Here is a 20,604-nt window from a genome sequence, read left to right as displayed (position 1 = left end):
CTGATGAGGAAATTCCTCTTACCAATGCAGACTGATATCTTCCCTGTAATTTATAGTCTTTAGAAAGTTGCCTAGGAAAGAGTACCTTATTTATCAGATAAAGAAATTCAGTCTATGAGATTGAAGGGACTTTTCCAATGCAACATAGCTGGTGATAAAAAGTGACAATAGTTAAATAGATGTGCTCTGAAGTTTCAGTAAAATGTTGACTTTTTAAACTGGTTTATATGAAGCCAAAGAGGGAAAGTGAACATGAGGAATGTTTAAGGAAAATCTGCATTTTCCTGTCTACCCTCATCCCCCATCTAAATCATAGATTGAACTTAGATGATACTTAAGGAAAACCACAAATATTTGAAGGGTTTTCATGTGTAAGATGGATTAGTCTTGTCTCACAGAGAGACAAATGTCAACTCAATAAAAGGGAGAACTTCCTAAGAATTCAAGTTGTCTTTCTTTAAAGACTTCTAAAGACTGAGCTTTCTGACACTAGGATGTTTAAGCAGAGACTGGATGACCACTCTCTGAAAACATTGTAGAGAGAATTTCTATTTTAAGTAGTTATTGGGTTAGATGACCTATGAGATTCTTTTAGGTATGCTGACATTTGATTAATCAATGATTTACAGTTTATTAAGTAACAAAATGTATGGGGTTTCTTAAAAGTCTCATGTTTAAAGGGCTTAAATCCTCACCGAGATTTTTAGTATACTCTGTATTTAATTTTTTTTTTCCTTTTAAGTTCAGTTCTTGTGATCTTAATTTGGATATAATCTAAAAGGGGAAAATCCTTGGGAAAGAGCATGGTCCATATCCATCCTTGGTTCTCTGCAGCGGTTCTCTGCAGCTTCTGGAAGAACATTTGAACTTCTTTCTGGGAAAAATTTCATTTGGGATGAAATCACGTTTTCCACCAGGCAATATATTGCTTTTGGAAACATTTTTGGAAAACCATGCAGATGTGGTCCCCTGCAAGGCTAGTTTATTTTTATAAATACAAGGGAAAATATCTCACAAAACAAATAGTGAAAGGTCTGCATTGCATGCCATTCTCTCCTAATTTTGAGGTGTGACCAAGTTCCAGGACATATTTCCATCCTTGGAGCTAGACACTGGGTGATGAGAAGCAGAGGAATAGAATAGGAGTGATGGTGGGGAAGGTAGGATGATGTGTTCCATAGCACTTTTTTAATAGCCATCTGATTGCAGTGAACAGTAAATTTTCCAAAAATTTCTTGGCCTTTGATTTGGGTGCTTGGTCTCAATCTTTTGTTGGAAAGTTTGGAGTCAGTTATTTTTAGTTCTAAAGATATGCAAGGTCAATTTAAAAAATACAACTCTTTACATCATAACTCAGATAAATTGAGAATTTAGGAACTAAATGATTTTTAAACATCAGTGGTTTTCCTTCCTTCTTTTCCCCCCAGTTGTTTACTGTGTTTTTTTTTTTTTTTTTTTTTTGAGCACCGAGAACTCACTCTCTTGATCATTTCTTCCTACTTGGTACAGGGTCTTGTATGTATAATCATTGAACATTAGAATGAGGAGGCAACTTCAAGATCATTTGATTCAATGTTTTCATTTTACAAAAAAAAAAAAAAAAAAAAAGAGAAAACCAAGATAAAGATTGATGTGAAGTATTATTACTTCTTCCCAACAGAGTGGTGGTGGACCCTAGATGCAAAATGAGGCATCAATTGTTAGTCAAGGTCAATGTGGTCATTTGTTGTGCTTAATTGAACTGCTTTGCTATTCAGAGTCAGGAAAGTCTGAGTGTCAAATCTTCCTCAAACACTTACCCACTGTGTGATCCTGGACACGTGATTTAACCACTTTGAGACTATTTCCTCTTTTATAAAATGATTATAACAATAATACTCCATATCATGTCCAGCAAATCATCTGTCCCTTGCTTTTTGAATTCCAGTGAGGGGGAATTCAGTCTCTCCCACTCCATTCTTAAATTATTAGGAGGTTTTTCTTGACATCAAATTTCAGTTTGCCTCTTAGTGCTGCTACCTTTTGCTTCTGGTCCCAGCCTTTAGGTCAAATCCCTCTTTGGGATGATGACATTTCAAAGGCTTGAACACAGATCTCATATTCCTCCCTATATCTTCTCCCCTACAAGTTGAATGTTCCTGGTACTTTCTTGTGGCCCTTACATGAGGAAAACTTTGAGTCTCTTCGTTATATGATCTTGGTCTTCTTTCTCTGAACATTCTCCATTTGATCAATGTCCTACTTAAATTGTGCCACACAGAACTAAACAGAATGCTCTGACTGGGACAGAGATTACAATGAGATAATCACTATTCTCATTGTGTTCACCGTGAGTTTATTATGTATGAGTCAGTGTATTCCAAGATCCTTTTAGTTCTTTTTGGCTATCACATTGTTAACTCATGTTGAGCTTGACTCAAAAAGATCCCAAGATCTTTTTGAAATTAACTGATGATTAGTAGATCCATAGCTAGGAAAACTGATAGCCAGAACAAATTTGGTTGAGGAGATGAGATGGCATTTCTCCTTAGCAGGGTACAGCCCTGACCCCTAGCCCAGTAACCCTAATTCCTCAAACAATAATAGGAAGTGGGAAAGGAAAAATGTTAATAGGACAGGGAATGTGGTGACAAGGAATCTTGGGAAAGAACCCCATGGTGATTGACCCTCAAGGCCTGATGGCCTGGAACTAGATAAGGGAGCAGGATGGTCAGGTAAACATTATGGGATGATAGGCACCTGTGAGGTCTAAAGACAGAGGACTGCCATGTAGAGGAAGAAGACCCTCAGATAGTTTTCTAAGGTACCAGGATCTAATTATGTCTTCGTTGATTAGCCAAGAGAAGATAAGAGGCTGTTGTGGCTTTCCTTTGGGGCTTTGGGGTAACATTTCTTGTGTTCTCCTCTGTCTAGAATGAATACTTGCACTTGAGCAGTCTTCGGAGATTTGTGGAAGAGAGCATACAATTGTTGGAGAAGGATGTGGACCAGTGCTTTACTCAAGTAGAACAGCCTCTGCAGGAAGGGGTGAGCGATGCAAGGGCCTTCTACCGAAGAATTCTCAATGGATGTCTAACTGTGAGTGATATTTCTTTTTCCCTGTCTTCCAGAGAAAAATCATGATATAATTAAAATTGGGGCTGAGAAAATCCTATTTGTACCTATTCTAGGTGCTTCCTTGGAAAGTCATCTGTAGTCTTATCTGCACCTATTAGTTTTGACCTTCTATTGAGATGTGTTGGATCTATCAACTTGAGTGTATAAAGTGATTGTAAAACTTGCTGAAATTTTACAGGTCTGATTTTCAAGACTAATTCCCTTCTTGGGGCAGCTATTTGGCTCATGAATACAGTGCTGAGTCTGGAGTCAGGAAGGTTCAAGTTCAACTCTGGCCTTGGACACTTACTAGTTGGGTGACCCTGAGGTCATTTACCCTCTATGGGTTAACTGTAGCTGTAAAATGGAGATAAGCACCTACCTCACAAGGTTGTTATGAAGATCAAATGAAATAATATCTATTTTCAAAGCACTTAACATAGTGACTGGTATATAATAGTTGCTATATAAATATTTATTCTCTTCCTTTTTCTTCCTTCTAAATGATTTAACCTCAATTCTAGGAGCTTTTACTAAGAAAATATTTGTTTCTTGGATTTAAGCCCATAGGCTAAACTGTTTAATTAACCTATGCATTAGTTTAATTAGCATGGATTCCATTTAGTTGAAAAACTATTAAGTGTAAAACACTGAAGTAGGTGAGTTCTATTTGGGAAATGTTTGAGTGGGACTTCAGGTGGAAATGTTTGATGAGCAGTTGGTGATGAGGAGATTAAAGAAATTTGGGCTAGATACATAGATTTGGACATCATCTACATAGAGATGATAATTTGACACATGGGAGCAGATGATATCAAATGAAAGTTATAAAGAAATAAAAGAAGAAAGCATAGGACTAGTTCTTATGGAAATTTGTGATTATGGGTTGGGAGATGGATGCTGATTCATCAAAGGAGACTACAAATGAGATGCCAGGAGACATACAAAAAAATCATAATACATATTAAGGCTTATAAGGTGATTTTCTCATGATAATTCCCATTTGATAATGCAAGTATTATAGAGATAAGGTAAAAGACCTTAGACACATCCTGTGGTTAGTAAATGTCAGATTTGGAATGTAAATACAACCTTCATGATTCAAAGACTAGGACTTATTTTATTATATCACACTACCTCTAGCACAAATTATGATTCTGCTATAAAAAGAATATTCTATTCTATTTTCTATATTAAAGGAACAATATAAATTATTTACCTACTTATTAATTAGTAATAGTGCTATAACATATGCCTGGATATAATATAGAACAATTATTGAATTTCAAAAACAAATAAAAACACTTAGGTACAGGTTAAATATCACCTCTCTCAACTTCACATGTTTTCTTTTGTTGCTTATTCTAACTCTTCCTAAAGAAGAAGGTTTTAATTTATGTTCTGGACTTTATTTATAACTGTTTAATGACAGGTTGTACCCTATACTTCTATAGTTACTGTTTAAAAGCCTTTAATTAGCTATTTGCTATTACCTGAGGGGAAAAAGTACTTTTTAAATACTTCTTTAAAATATATATATGTGTGTGTGTGTGTGTGTGTGTGTATAATTTTATTGGTACCTTCTGTTTGTATATTACTTCTGTTCTCCCAAAATATCCCCCTTTTCCCTTTCAGAGAGCTATCTCTTTTAACAAATAATAAAAGGGCTGAACAACAGTTCAACCAAATTAACTGACTGAGAAGAGTCTGACATTTTCTATAGTGTTTCATATCCATAGTGCCTCACCTCTGCAAAGAAGTGAGTAAGGTATCTTCTCATTAAACTTTTTTGGAGTCAAGTTTGGTAATTATAATTTCATATCATTTGGTTTTTTTTTTTTTTTGTCTATAGTCTTTTCTATTTAGAAAGTACATTGCAGTTGTATATATTATTTTCCTGGTTCAGTTCACTCTTCCTTACAACAATTCATAGAAGGCTTCCCATACATTTCTGTATTCATCATATTCATTGTTTTTTTTTAGCATAGTGGTATTTTACTGTATTCAAGGACCACAACTTTAGTTTATTTTTTAGAATTGATAAGCATCTACTTTGTTTTTAGTTCTTTGCTACAATAAAAAGTACTGTTATAAATATTTTGGTATATATGGGGCCTCTTCTTCCATTACTGACCTCCTCGTGCCTCACTGTGGTATTTCTTTATCAAAGGGTATGGATCTTTTACTCATTTTATTTGCGTCATTCCAAATTGATTCCAGAATGTTTAGACCAATTCATAGCTCCACTAAAAGAACATTAACATTCTCAGTCTTCCCACAAACCTTCCAACATTGATTATTTACATCTTTTAGCATCTTTGCCAATTTGCTTCCAGTGAAGTAAAGCCTCAGATTTGTTTTGATTTGCATTTACCTTATTATTGTAATTTGAAAGCATTTCCTTATTTGGTCATTAATTGCTTGCAACTATCTTAAAAATTGTACATAGTCTTTGATCATTTATCTATTGAGGAATGATTTTTAGTCTTTTATTTTTCTGCTACTTGCTTATTTGTCTTTACTATCAGACCCTCATCAGAGATTTTTGATATAAATACTTTCCTTAGTTGACCTTTTTCTTTTTTTACTTCTCCTAGTTGGATTACTTTTGTTCATGCAAAAGCTTTTCAATTTCCTGTAATTGAAATAATTGACTTTTCCCCTAATCACCTATATTTCTTCTTAAGAATTCACCCCCAGTCATAGTTATAAAAGGGTCCTGATATGGTTCTCTTCTTGTTTTTTAATAGTATAATCTTTACTACCTAAATCACATATCCTTTGGAACTTATTATGATATGTGATATAAGCTGTTAGTTTAAAGCAAGGGATCTTAATTGAGAGTTCATGAACTTATCTTTGTAATATTTTCATTTCAACATAATTGGGTTTCTTTGTAATCTTACATATTTTATTTTATGCATTTATAAAATTTACTCTGAAAAAAGATCCATAGACCTCAGTAGACTACCAAGAGAGCTCCATGACATAAACAAGGGGAAGAATCTTTGATTTAAACCAAATTTCTACCCTTTTGCTCTCCAATTTTTCTAGAAATCCTTGTCAAATAGGATCAATACTTCTATTTCTTTCTCATGCTGGAGGTCTTTCTCTTGCTCCCAATTTTATAAAGAGAAATAAATGTTTTTTTTTTTTTTTTAATGCATGATTCAACTATAATAAACCCCTGTGGCTAACTGAAAAGAGATTGGGGGGCGGGGGCGGGGAAGAAGGGAAATCAGTTATACTCTATTCCTCTCATTTCCCATGACAAACTTAATTTTTTCTTAATCAAAAAAAGACTATTCTGACAATCACACTTGCTCAGCACTCCATTATTCATTCCCTTTCTCAAAAGGGAAATTGTACATAGTTTTGTTAGCAGAAATTAACATAGAGAGGAACAGAAGAGTATTGCAATTTTTAGGTGCTCAATATCTATATAACCTACCAAAATCTATTGTTGAAGAGCCACTGCGAGGCCTAAGGGGCTTTGGCAGTACACCCATTCTCTAAGGAGCTCCTCTCTTATGGACTCATACACTAGGTAAATTGGGCTAATACCAGTTAATAATGGCCTCTAGAAAGAAGGGTTGGGCTCTCTTTTCTCACACTCGGGCTTAGTAAGTGCCTCTTAGTTTCTAGGGGGAAACTAGCTTAAGACTTTGTTTTAGATTTATGCTCACAATTTCCCCAAAGGGGTGAGTAGAAAGCTACCTGACTCAGATAGGGGACTGGTAATTATTTCCTGTACACTAAAGAAATGTCAAAGGATTCAAAACACTCACAGTTCAAACTGACAAGACTTACACAACTGGTAATTTATAACTATTGTCACAATCTTCTGGGAGGTTTTTATTGGCATTGGAATAGGAGGCAATTTGTGGAATGAATCAAAGGGCATTCCACATTTCACATTGGCTCTGCACTGTGTAACTAAATTTCTATTGACCCATTTTCTCTAGTTAAGAAGTTCCCCTTGCCATAAGTTAGCTCTTTTCAAAGGACTTAGGATCTTGGATTTCTTAAACCTCTGAAATTATTTCCAAGCCTAGACATGCATCTTAAGAATCATGCTTGGTTTACTCAGGAAAGGAAGTTACAAAGAATAAAAGGCAGACAGGCTCTAGGTATAAGTTGGTAGGAGAGAGTGGGGAATGAAGGAAGAAGGGTACCAGCCTTTCCTCCACCTTTCTGGCAAGAGACCAAGAGAAATTCAGATGCTCAGCAGCTGAAAAGAGAAGCAGCATGGGCAGAGCTGGTCCCTCTTTGAAGGTCCAATGATTCATCTCTTTTTTCTGTTTAATGGCCAATGAGAGGATGCTTCCTCTAGCTGCTTCTGCCATTTCTGGATATAGCATGCCTCAGTCAGACAATACAATGCTATTGAGTGGATAGAATATCAGTTTGAGTGAGGAGGATTTAAGTTGAAATTATGCTAAGTAGCTCTGATAAATCGTTTTATTTTTGTCTGCCTTTGTTTTTTTAAAGTGGAAAAAATAAGAATAATTATAGCATCTATCTTACAGGGTCAGTGTGAAGCTTAAATGGGGTGATATTTTAAAGGATTTTTCTCATTTCTGAGGTAGAAATGCTCATACTGAAAATTTAATCATTGACACCTCAAACAGGTATGAGTCGGCTTCAGCACATGCCTCAGAGCAATTCTGTTACATTTACAAAATCAGCAAATGCTACAAACCAGGACTTGATTTATGATTTTGTTGATTGTTTAGGCTTAAGGAAGTGATGAAAAAAATGAGATTAATGCAGATTAAACTTTAAAAGTGTCTTCTGTGTTTTTGGAGAGCTCACTGTGAAATATTTACCAGCATCCTCCTGAAATGGTGGTTTGTTGGCTATCTGATAATGCTCTATCATTACCCCTTGAGTTTCATGGACCAGGAACTATACAACAGGGGTCCAGGTAACAAAGGGGTATATGATGATCAAGTTGAGGGGACAAAGGGTTCAGTTGACCCAGGTGAATAAGCAGAAATATGGAGCAGGATGGTGTGATGGAAAGAACACTGATTCTGGAGTCAAGGACCAAGTGACACTTTGGTTTTCAGGGTCTTCATCTGTACACTAAAAAGGTTGTACTGTGACCTTTGACATTTCAATTCTAAATCTATGATTCTTTTTTTTTTAATTTTTATTTAATAATTACTTTATATTGACAGAATCCATGCCAGGGTAATTTTTTTTTTTTTTACAACATTATCCTTTGCACTCGTTTCTGTTCCAATTTTTTCCCCTCCCTCCCTCCACCCCCTCCCCTAGATGGCAAGCAGTCCTTTATATGTTGGATATGTTGCAGTATATCCTAGATACAATATATGTTTGCAGAACCGAACAGTTCTCTTGTTGCATAGGGAGAATTGGATTCAGAAGGTATAAATAACCCGGGAAGAAAAACAAAAATGCAGATAGTTCACATTCGTTTCCCAGTGTTCTTTCTTTGGGTGTAGCTGCTTTTGTCCGTCATTTATCAATTGAAACTCAGTTAGGTCTCTTTGTCAAAGAAATCCACTTCCATCAAAATATGTCCTCATACAATATCGTTGTCAAAGTGTATAATGATCTCCTGGTTCTGCTCATTTCACTTGGCATCAGTTCATGTAAGTCTCGCCAGTCCTCTCTGTATTCATCCTGCTGGTCATTTCTTACAGATCTATGATTCTTTAAGAATAAAAAGCAGCTCAGTGGACAGAATCAGGAAGACATGAATCCAAATCTGATTTCAGATCACACTAGCTGTGTGATTCTGCACAAGTCACTTAACCCTGTTTCCTCATCCATAAAATGAGCTGGACAAGGAAATGGCAAGCCACTCTAATATTTCTACCATCAAAACCCCAAATAGGTCACAAAGAATCAAATATGACTGAAAACAACTCATCATCAACAATAACAAATATCATCTATTTAAAACTAAATGCTAAAAACTCCAAAAGCTAAGATGTCAGAAAAGAAGGAAAGCAAATATAAAACTCCAAAGGCCAATAAAGCACATTCCATTTTCCTTAAGCATTGTGATATCCAGACTGCGGGTGAAGGGCAGGAGCTAGGTACATAGGATCTCCATTTCTAGCAATAATACGTAAGATGTTATTTGGTTTTAAAATTGGGTTGTTGGCCATGAAATAAAGTATAAATATGATATTTTATGGTTTTTGTATTTCTAAAGATTTTATCATCCATAACATTCCATGAAATGACCTGCATTACACATTTCTTTTCAGGAAATTGCCTATTATGTATTTTATGCCAATGAATAGTTTAGGTATGCAGATGAATAGGAGTTAGGAGCCGATTGGCATCTGGTACAACAATATTGTTCATCAGGGAGATATTAGAGATGAAAAGTTAAAAGCAAAGTAATAAAGGAAAAAAAGAAATGAATGAATTGAAAGGATTTTATAGAGTGTAGAAAAGCATAATATAGTAGGAAGAATATTGAAAGGAAGCACAAGTCCAAGATCTATGTGAACTTAGGCAAGTTGCTTATTGCTTTTGGGTCTTAATGTTCCTCATCTGTAAAATAAAGAGTTTGGGGCAGGGGTATGCTAGTAAATATTTAATAACCAGCTTGCCTCTCTCCCTTCCTCTCCAAATAAAGTTATCCACTTTTATGTTGAATCTGAATTGTTAACATTTTCTTCACCACTTTCTTAAATCTAGACAAATTAAACAACAACAAGAAGAATAAATGAAGTCCTGATTGGTAGTGGTTGCTCATTTCTAGGTTGTAAATGCACGGATTGATCATTTAACAACTGACTCATGACAATTTGAGCTGGTTCCAACACTGTTCATTTGGACTCAATTATCTTTACAAAACCTTCCAATTCCAGATACTATGATACAATAAACAGAGTTCTGCTGCTTAGGAACTCAAGAAAATTAGAATTAAGTAGAATCTCAGAATTGGAAGGAACCATAAACTGATCAGGAATCACTTTTACAATATCCTGTAATAACTGACCATTCAGCCTCTACTTGAAGACCTCCCACAATGGCGGGCACATTGCTTTTGGAGGCAGCCTGTTCCACAATTTGATAGATCTCATTTGTTTTTTCCTAACTTCTATTCCCTAATATTTCTACCATGTCATGCTTCCAGAACAAAGTTATGCATTGCAATTTAGCAAAGTTCAGCTGCTTTTGATGCTTATGTTATTGTAGTCCTATCTGTTGATCTTTTGGTTCTCCTTTCTTTATTTTGCATCACTTCATACAAGTTGTCTCATAGTTCTTTGTATTCTTTATGTTTGTTATTTCTTACAATACAAAAAACACTCAATAACATTCACATATTATGATTTGTTCAGTCATTCCCCGCTCAATGGCATTCACTTGGTTTCCAGTTTTTATTTTTTTTCTACAACAAAGAGGGCTGCTATGAATCTATACTCATATATCTCACATACTCTTATATCTGAGACTTTTATTTCTGTCTTTGGCCTTCTTGAGTCACATGCCTTTGTTTATCCATCCATCTAGTTGTCTGTCTGCCTGTCTATTTAACTATTCATTCCATTATCTTCCTGAGCTTCAGTCCCATACCACCAATTATCTATTGGATAGTTCAATTTTGAAGTCCTAAAGACATCTTAATTCAACATATCCAAAATTTATTCCTGTCCCCTGAAAACATATCTTTCCCCCCAAACTTCTCTAGTTCTGTTGAATACACTACCATTTTTACAGTCTTAGGTTCTCAATATTGACATTGTTTTGGACTCCTCATTCTCCTTAACCCCATATTATCAACTGCCAAATCTTGTTGCTCTCACATTTCTTGTAGCTGACCCCTTCTCCTCACTCATCTTCAGGTCCTCTTCATTTCTTACCGACGTAATTGCAAAAGTCTCTCAATCAGTTACTCTGCTATTATTCTCTCACCATTCTAGCTCAGGCTATATGCCAAAATTTCTCTTAAGCAAAGATATGACCATGTGATATTCCAGTGGCTTCCTGTTACTTATAAAATAAATCCCTTTGTTTAGGTTTTAAAGCCTTTTACAACTTGGCTCACAGGACATTATTTCTCCTACACTGCAATTCAGTCACAATGAATTTTTTTTTCCTGTTCTTCACACATGACATGTCATCTCCTATCTCTGGGTCCAAAAAAAAAGATATATATCTTTCTCCCTCTTTTACCTAATGGGCTGTATTTTGTAGCAAAGAATGAAAGAGAAAGAATTTAGCAAAATTGATTAACACATCAACTGAATCTGACAGTATGTAACAGTTCATCCTCTGCAAAGAAGGAAGAGAGGTGGATTTTTATAAGTTTTCTCTGGGCTCAAACTTGGTCATTATAATTATGCAGCATTCAATTTTGTTTTTCCATTCTTTCTATTTACATTGTTGACTTTTTGACTTTTTTCTAAGGCAATATTTAACCTACTCTGAAATTTTTATGATGGCTTTTGCCCAAAAGCAGTAAGATTTTGACTCTCATCCTCACTATGTTTAGCTCAGTGCTTGGCATATGATTAGTGTTTAATAAATACTTGTTGCCTGCCTTCTAATTTTCTACTTTCTTATATAGAGGAGCAAGGGAAATCAAGGTTTCCACCAGACTTTGAAAGCTGTTTGTTTGAAAGATGGTATCTACGCCTCTAGGACTCTTGCTAGAATAGACCTGAATGAAGCCATTACTCAGCCTATTTATGATAGAGTGGACCCTGTTTTTGGAAACATTTTCAAGTAAGTTCATTATCTCCTTCCTTTGCTTCCTTTTAGGAAGCAGAGTTACTATGTATATTGAAGCAGACACATTTCTAGGACTTTTAGTTTGCCAAATCTTGAAGTATGTTTTTTGTAACTCAGAGATTTTGGTACAATTAAGGACTGGCCAATGTCAGGTCAAGGCTGTTAAGTAGACCGTGCCTCCTGAGCGATTTAAAAAAAAAAAAATTTCTTATTATGAACTAGTGTATAGGCTAAGTTGTCACATGAATATGAAAATTTTGGTTATCATAACCTGATAGCTATTTTATGAGAACAGCAGGAGATTAACGTTTCTAAGTTCTGAGCCTAATAGAGGGTATTTCAGTTGGAGAAAATGAAGTTAAGAAAAACACATGAGCATTTTTAACCAAATTAAAGATAAAAACTAAAGTAGGCTTTGGTTCTGTCTATCCTGTAACATACTGTGTTTTTGTAAAGAGTGAAATGAACTCCTTAGGAAAGTTATCTTTAGGAAAGATATTCTATTTATATAAACCATTTCCCTATACAAAGGTGAAAGTAATGCTGGTAAATATTTAATAAATATTTTATAAATATTTAGCTCCCCAAAGATGGAGGGCACACTTTTACATTTAATCTGCATTATTAAACTTTTTTTTTAAAATCAAGTTCCGAAATCTAGATAATCAACAGAACCATAAATCAAACCCTGATTTGTTGTGAAATTCTGAGATTTAATTGCTCATACTAAATATTTAACAACCAGCTCTCACCAGTCAGTTTGAGCTGGCTTTAGCACTTTCTTGCACAGATGACTCATAGTCAGCAGAAAATGTAATCTAATTAATTTTTCCACTCCCATTAGCTCTACAAATCATTTAGTCAACAATCATATATTAAGTATCACCAGGTGAGCACTTGTGATTCCTTGAACAAACCAGTAAGGCTTTCATGGACAATTGAGAAAGAACATAAATGCCATGTCATTCAGTTAATTGTGTTTTCCCATAAAATATAGGAAAAATTATTAAATCAAGTTATTATATTGTCAGATTACTTTTAAAAATCAATTACTATCAGTGTATCTTGATTTACTGTATGTAAACAAAAGTATACACGATGTAAAGCAAGATTTAGGAAATATAAACATCTAGGTAAATTATGGTATATTTTTATCTACTTCAATCACTTTCAATTAGTGTTTATCTTAATTCTGTTTTTTTTTTTTTTTAACCAGGGCTAAGCAAATCTTTATAATTAGAAATTTATATAAATTTATAAATTGGAATATAGCTTTAGCAACTCAGAGGTTTTGGTACAATTAAGATATAGGAAATGTCAGGTCAAAGTTGCTGAGTTTAGCATATCTCCTTATTGATTTTGTTTTATTTATAAATAGTTTATAATGAAAAATAGTTAGAAATTAAAATTCTTCACAATTAGAAATTTTCTTGGAGATATGCACTATTTTTACCTCTTGGGGGAGTGATATTAAGAAAACATTTATTAAATACTGACAGAACAATGGGAATGATACAAAATTTAGATAAAAAAAGTTTTCATGATACTTATAGTCTAATAGAGAAGAGCAAGACCAAAAGCACAGGCCTCAAATCAGGAAAATCTGAATTCAAATCTTGCCTCAGACACTTAGTAGCTGTGTGATTTAGGCAAGTCATTTAGTTCTGCCTCAGTTTCCTCCTCTGCAAAATGAACTGGAATCTCAAATGGGGATATGATTAAACTATTAGACATGGCTGAAATGACTTAAACGACAAATGTGTAGTATGTTATGGCATGAGGAATTATAGCATAATAGTTAAAACTATATATGCTATATAATTATATTATACTGCTTATTCTAATATAAAGAATAATAGTGTAGGAAGAAAGAAGTAGCACTGTCTAGGCTGTACTTGTTGGTTTTGCTGGTTCTTGCCAGTGGGTAAAGCATACTCCTTATACCATGTTTGTTCTCAGGTTTTTGTTAGCTCTTTCTCTTTTAACATCTTAACAACTTGGCATCCCTCTATAGAACTGGGAAGGACACCAAGTCTGCACTGATCCATCACATAGATACTTTCAAGCAGTCTCTGCAGGAGAAAATGACTGAAGTGGTCTTAAAAAGAAGGTGGGAATCTGCCAGCTGCCAGCATAATTTTCTGATCCAGGAGGTGAGAACAAAGTTCAGTGTTATTGGTTTATGAATTCATGTTGTTCAGCAAGCTACATAAATTGACCTTTTAGCTGATATCTTGCTCCCTTGGAACTGGTTAGGGTCTCACAAGTAGGGAGAAGAGAAATTAATGAACTACCAAACTAATGAAATACTAGGTGGTGTGGTAAAAAAAAAGTACTGGGCCTGGAGTCAGAAAAATCCATCTTTACCCTGAGCAAGTCACTTCCCGCTGTTTGCCTCAGTTTCTTCATCTTGTAAAATGAACTGAAGAAGGAAATGGCAAACTGTTGCAGTATCTTTGCCAAGAAAACCCTAAATGGGGTCATACATGATTAAAACAATTATATAATAACAAAACTCTTTACAGTTTGAAGGAAATAACTAGCCTTAAGATTGCATTTGAAATATAAACCAAAACTGAATCTCATTCCAACATGAGATTAGCTGGTGGTAAATTCTGCCTCTATATGTTAGAAACAGGTTACACTTTATAAAATGGTTTACAGTGCTCCTTGACCCACAGAAATGTTCATTAATGTGTAACATTTTCAACCACTTTTCTTACATTTTTGCCGTCATAGAGAGATTGTGCTTTAGAGGAAAGGGACCATGAGATCTGGGATGTAGTGTGGATGGCCACTAAGTAGTCATAAGGAACTTTCCCAGACTTTATTTCCTCATCTGGGAAATGAGGAGGTTGGGTTAGATGGCACTTGAAGTCCCTTTCTGGATGGTAAGCCAATATATTGTATGAGGATCAGCTTAAAATCATAGGGAGATCAGATCACTGACCTAGAACTGTAAGAACTTTGGAGGCCCCTTCATTTTATAGATGAGGAAACTGAGGAGCTAAAGCTGCTACCCTAGAGAAGAGAAAGCTAATGGGGAGATGGGGTGGCTTTCTTCAGTTATTTCATGGAATGATAGATTTAGAGCTACACAGGACCCCGAAGGCCATCTCCTTTATCAATGAGAATGATTCTGAATGCCCAGAAAGTGAAGAAATTTGCATGAGGCCTTCTGGATTGTAAATGACAGTGTTTTAACTTGGGCACTGATTCTAAATTCTGTACTTTTTTCACCAAAGTAGGTTGGAAAGTGGAAGAAAAATGAGAATTATTCCTCCTGGCCCCAGAGAGTAGAATTTCATTACAAAAAAGTAGATGTTAGGTCAAAATAAGAAAGAATTTCCTTACAATTAGGGCTGCCTGAAAAATTTCAAAAATGGGGTAGTGAGGTGGCACAGTGGATAAAAGTGCCAGGCTTGTAGTCAGGAAGATTCATCTTCCTAAATTTGAATCTGATCTCAGACATTTATTAGCTAGGTGATCCTAGTAAATTCACTTTACACTGTTTGCCCTGGTTTCCTTATCTGTAAAATGAGCTGGAAAAAAATGGCAAACTGCTCCAATGTCATTGCCAAGAAAATCCCAAATATGGTCACAAAGAATCAGACACAACCGAAAAATGACAACAAGAAACAACAAAAGTAAAATAGGCTACTGAGGGAAATGGTGGGTTGAATGACCATTTATTAGAAATGTTGTAGATCAGAGGTCACTAAATATTTATTAAGTGCCTATTAAATGCTAGTAAGTGCTAGGGATACAAAAAGAGGCAAAAGACAAAATATTCCTGCCTTCAAGGAGTTCGCAGTCTAATAGAGGAGATAACATGCAAACAAATACATACAAAGCAAGCTGCATACAGGATAAATAGGAAATAATAGACAAAAGTCACTAGAATTATGAAAGGTTGGGGAAAGTTTCCAATAAAAAATCAAATTTAAATTGGGACTTCAAGGAAGCCAGGAGGTCAATGGTCAGAGTGGAGGAAAGGTCCAGGTATAAGAAACAGCCCGAGAAAATTCCTGGGGCCAAGAGATAGCATGACATATTCATGGAATAGCCTAGAGGACAATGTTATTGGATCAAGAGTACATCTTAGGAAGAAAATGTAAAAATACTAGAAAGGTAGACAAAAAAAGGAAGACGAAAAGGTATGAAGGTTTTGAAGTAACATTTGTTACTTAATGCTAAAGGCAATAAGAAATCACTGGAGATAACTGAGTAGGGTACTTTATAGTTGGACCTGTGCTTTAGGAAACCACTTTAGTGGTTGAATGAAGTGGGGAAAGAGTAGAAGCAGGTTAGTTATTAGTGGGTGTGATCTGGAGAAAGATATAGAAGAGGAAACAGGGGAGAAGGAATTATATGGATGGAGGAGAAACAGGAGACAGAGGTGCCCTGAAAACCTAAATAAAAGAGAAATTGATTGATCCTTATATGTGTATTTTCCATTTGAGTTTGATAACATTGTTGTAGCAGTTGATTAGATGGCATCTGAAGTTGTTTTTTTTTAACTCTGGGATTCTGATTCTATGATTCTGGCTCTATAATTCTAGATGGTCTGTATAATTAATAGTGTTGTGTAACTTAAAGGGGGTAGCGGGCTTTGTGTGGGCAGCTAGGTGGTACAGCAGATAGAGCACTGGGCTTGGAATCAGAAAGACCAGAAAGGATTTCAGACATTTACTAGCTATGTAACCTAACCAAGTCACTTAACCTCTGCCTGCATACAAATGGGGAAAGAAATGGCAAACCATTCCTGTATCTTTGACAAGAAAACCTATGGACAGATGGTCCACAGGGTCACAAGAAGTTAAACACAAATAAACAACAAAAGACTTTGTAGTCTTCTTAACCTGAGCAGTTTCATATATTATAATTTAGGATTTGGGTGGGTCCCCTTTGGTTCATCTTTGCAAAGTTTTAGGGAAGAATGGCATTTTTACCCCCAAAGTCAGAACTTTCCAGGCATCAGAGTTTAATTGTTGTTCAGATGGGACTTTACTTTCTTATAAGCTCATCCCTGTTTTTTCTAAGCCTGAATTAGATCAGTGGAAAAAGGAAAGAAACAAAAGGTGTTATTTATACCTATTTATCCATTTAAAAAAAAATTTCCTCTTTCTCTCCTTTCTTTTCCCTTTCTTTTCCTCTTTAAGGTTGTAGAAGTTTAAAAGGGCCAGCTTTGAATAGAGCTTTCATAATTCTTGTATTTTGGAGGAGTGATGATGTTTTTGACTCTATGATGTGTTACTTATAGTCTGTGTAATGCTGGCCAAGTCCTTTTTACTACACTGGGCCTCAGTTTCCTTATCTCTAAAATAAGGAGGTTAGATTGTTTGACCTCTGAAGACCCTTCTAGATCTTGATCTATGGTCTTAGGGAAGATGACTTGTCTAGCACATGGTTGAATAAATGATTTATTCATGTTTTCTGAATATAATTTCTCATAGATAAATGCTATCTTGGGAGGTCTGGAAGGACACATCCTCAGAAAGAAGAAGAAGATCTATGAATCGCTCTGCAACTCTGTTCAGAATGATTTGAAGCCATGTTATGAAGGTATAAGCTTGTGGAAGCCTGGTGTTTGCTTTGTGCTTTTTCTCATTAACTCCTCCAAGACTATTTTCTTCTTAGATTACCCCAATAGCTTATTTCACAAGTAAAAATCAGATAAAAAGAGAAAAAATAAATACAAGCCATCTATCTTGTCTTTTGTAATTGACTTTCTAGTTTTAAACAAATTAATCACTAGAATTGTAACTAGGATGTAACTTTTTCTCAGGATGCTTGAATTTAGAGGGCACTGAAAACACTTTCAGTCCTTCAGCAGAATAGTAATGTCAAAATTTTACCACCTAGTTTTCAAGAGCAACTTGAATAGGAAGCTAACAGATGACACAGTTTGGAATTCTTCCTTTCTTCCTACAGGCCTTTCCCACAAGTGAGTCTGTGCTTTTTGTCTTGGGTATAGTAGTTTGTGGTACTTCCCTTGAGTGCAAAATTTCCTAGTAATGCTCTACTTTTTGATACCTTGCTCTGCTGATCTTATGTATGCCTTTCCTACAGCTTTGTGCCTTAATTCTTTTCTTTTCTTTTTTTGCCTTAATTCTTTAAAACACAAATAATTTAAATGTGAACAGCTGGTTATCCAAAATTTGAGAAATGATACCAAGCAAATGCAGCAGAGGAGGGGGAATAAGCACTTTTCATACACATACTCCCTATCTTTAGATGGAGGTGAAATTGATTCTTCCTGATCATTATCCTCTCTATCCTCAAAAGAATGACTCAATGAATGATCTCACTCTTTCTCTTTCTTTGCCTCTCTCTTTATTTTTAAATATTGAAATAAAACAAGCATTTTCATAACATTAGTAGAATAATAAAAAGATGTTTGCACATGAAACCACAAATCTATTATGTAAAATTTTCTATTCATTTAAAATATATAATAAATTAATGATGTAAATTTCTTTTGTTTTCCCTTCCCTCCCTTCTCATCTTCTCTTATGTCTCCACCTTTACAGTATGGGAATGGTATGGTTGTTATAAAGAGTGGAATGGATAAGGTAGAGAAAAACTCAAGTCTCTAGAGTAGCGATACCTGTCTGTCAGTTTAGAGGTAGTGATCTTAGTTTGTAAAGATTTTAATCTAGGGCTAGGGATCCTCTTATACTTCCTCTTCTCTATAAAGTTAAAAAGATTGAAAGGAGATATTAACAAAATTCAAAAGATTCTGAGGCCCCAAGTGATTCTTTTGATTACCAGCTTGGAAATATTTCAAAGATAGTTGAATATGGGGAAATCAATTATCCACAGGTTTTCTTATTTTTCCTCTCTCTCCTTATCTCACTCTATATAACAACCATACCAACTCAGAATATACTTAAAATGATTTTATTTTCTAAAAAGTTATTATTAAAAACAAAACAAAACTGATAAGCAAAATATAAAACATTAGATAAATACTTAATAATAAATCATGCTATCTATTTCATATCTGCATAAAACAGAAATGAGATACAGAGAGTACGGTAAATTCACAATTGTTCTAGTAGTTTCTCAACTAGGTCTAATCATTGCTTCCTGCTCAGACAAAGAGCTAGTCAGGTCAAATTCATATAGAAAAAGGGGAACGTAAGGACTGCCAAAGACAGTGTGTTGATTTAAAAAAACCACAAATTAACAGTATATTCTATTGTATTTTCATATATTTTGTAAATATCTCTTGATTGCATTTTAATCTGGCTGCACTAGGGAATATTGCTGGAAACAACATGCCCTCTAGACCCTGTGTTTGATACTCCTGGCTCAGTTCTCAGATGCTTTTACTACTGTCATCCTCACTTTCCCAATTTTCCTCTTCCCTCTCCAGAAGGAAAAGCTGCTGCCTGTAACAGAAAGTTCTGTTCTTCACTGGGAAATGAGTGTGGACCACAACATAACATTTACACTCTTTCTGTTGTTTGCTTGCATTTTTGTTTTTCTTCTCAGGTTATTTTTGTCTTCTTTCTAAATCCAATTTTTCTTGTGCAGGAAGATAACTGTATAAATATGTATACATATATTATATTTAACATATTCTTTACCATATTTAACATATATGGGACTACCTGCCATCTAAGGAGGGGGGTGGAGGGAAGGAGAGGAAAAGTTGGAACAGAAGTTTTTGCAAAGGTCAATGTTGAAAAATTACCCATGCATAGGTTTTGTCAGTAAAAAGATATAATAAAATGAAAAAAAAAAAGAAAAAAGAAAATAAGAGAACTCTGTTCTCTAGTCTTGATCTTTTGATAGCACACAAATGTCTTCCTGAGCTAGAAAGAAATATAATAAAGATATAATAATAATAATAATAATAAATATAAACCTCCATATATAATAATATATAATAAAATCTCCATATATAATAAATATAATCTTCAAAGTCTTTAGTGACTTAACTCCATTCACAAAACAACCAGTCTTGCCTTGCTAGAATGATTGTTATAAAGATTTTTTTTTAAAAAAAAAGGAAAGGAAAGGACTAGATTTCTCTTTCTTAATGATGGAAAATAATCTTTCACAGCCCTTTCTCACTATAACTAGACCAGATTGGGTGAGATTAATCAACAAATATTTATTAAGCTTGTATTATGTGCCAGACACTGTTAAGTGCTGGAGATCCTGATTAATTTTAAATAAATTAATTTTAATAAAGATTCTCTTAGTGACAATTGTTATATAAATAACAAAAATTATAATTTCTCACCCCACCCCCATTTTATAATCTATTTTCACTGTCACAGAAAGAGTAATTTTTTTTTCTGACACTGGAGACAACCCATAAATATATTTTTCCCTCCAACTGGAGTGTAACTATGGTTGGTTTTGTTTTATTTTGTTCTTTTTCACCAGAGGCAGCTCACATAACTGGCAAGAAAGCCTGTGAGCGAATGAAAGATGCCATTAGAAGAGGTGTGGACAGACAAGTAGCTGAGGGTTTATTTGAAAGGGCCCAAGAAAGAATGAAGATTCAATTCCAGCAACTAAAGGTATTTCACATCCTGTTCTTGATTTCTAATTCTAAGGAGGTTGCAGGATGATATTGGGGTTCCATGGAAAGGTTGAAATGTTGGCCTGAAAAGCTTTCAAGAGCAAATTTCTATGGTACCCAATGAATGAAGGTGGCCAGCTTGCTTTCTGATTTCTTCTTTCATTACCTTCAAACCTGGTTTTGTGTTCTTGGGACAATAATCTTAGGAATACAGCTCCACCCATCCTGCTTTCATTCTA

The 20,604-nt window shown here is 34.9% G+C and overlaps 1 protein-coding gene across 1 annotated transcript in view; it reads left to right on the top strand.

The window, feature by feature from the left end:
• NUGGC (nuclear GTPase, germinal center associated) overlaps positions 1–20,604 on the top strand; it is a 115,780-nt gene that overhangs the window by 80,484 nt on the left and 14,692 nt on the right. Inside the window, 5 exon segments of the mRNA XM_051973600.1 lie at positions 2,914–3,078; positions 11,660–11,817; positions 13,838–13,976; positions 17,280–17,388; positions 20,227–20,363. Of these exon segments, the coding sequence (XP_051829560.1) occupies positions 2,914–3,078; positions 11,660–11,817; positions 13,838–13,976; positions 17,280–17,388; positions 20,227–20,363 (708 nt within the window).

The sequence above is a fragment of the Antechinus flavipes genome, chromosome 2 (assembly GCF_016432865.1).
Source record: "Antechinus flavipes isolate AdamAnt ecotype Samford, QLD, Australia chromosome 2, AdamAnt_v2, whole genome shotgun sequence".
NCBI classification, from domain to species: Eukaryota; Metazoa; Chordata; class Mammalia; order Dasyuromorphia; family Dasyuridae; genus Antechinus; species Antechinus flavipes.
This window is presented reverse-complemented; position numbering and strand designations above follow the sequence as displayed.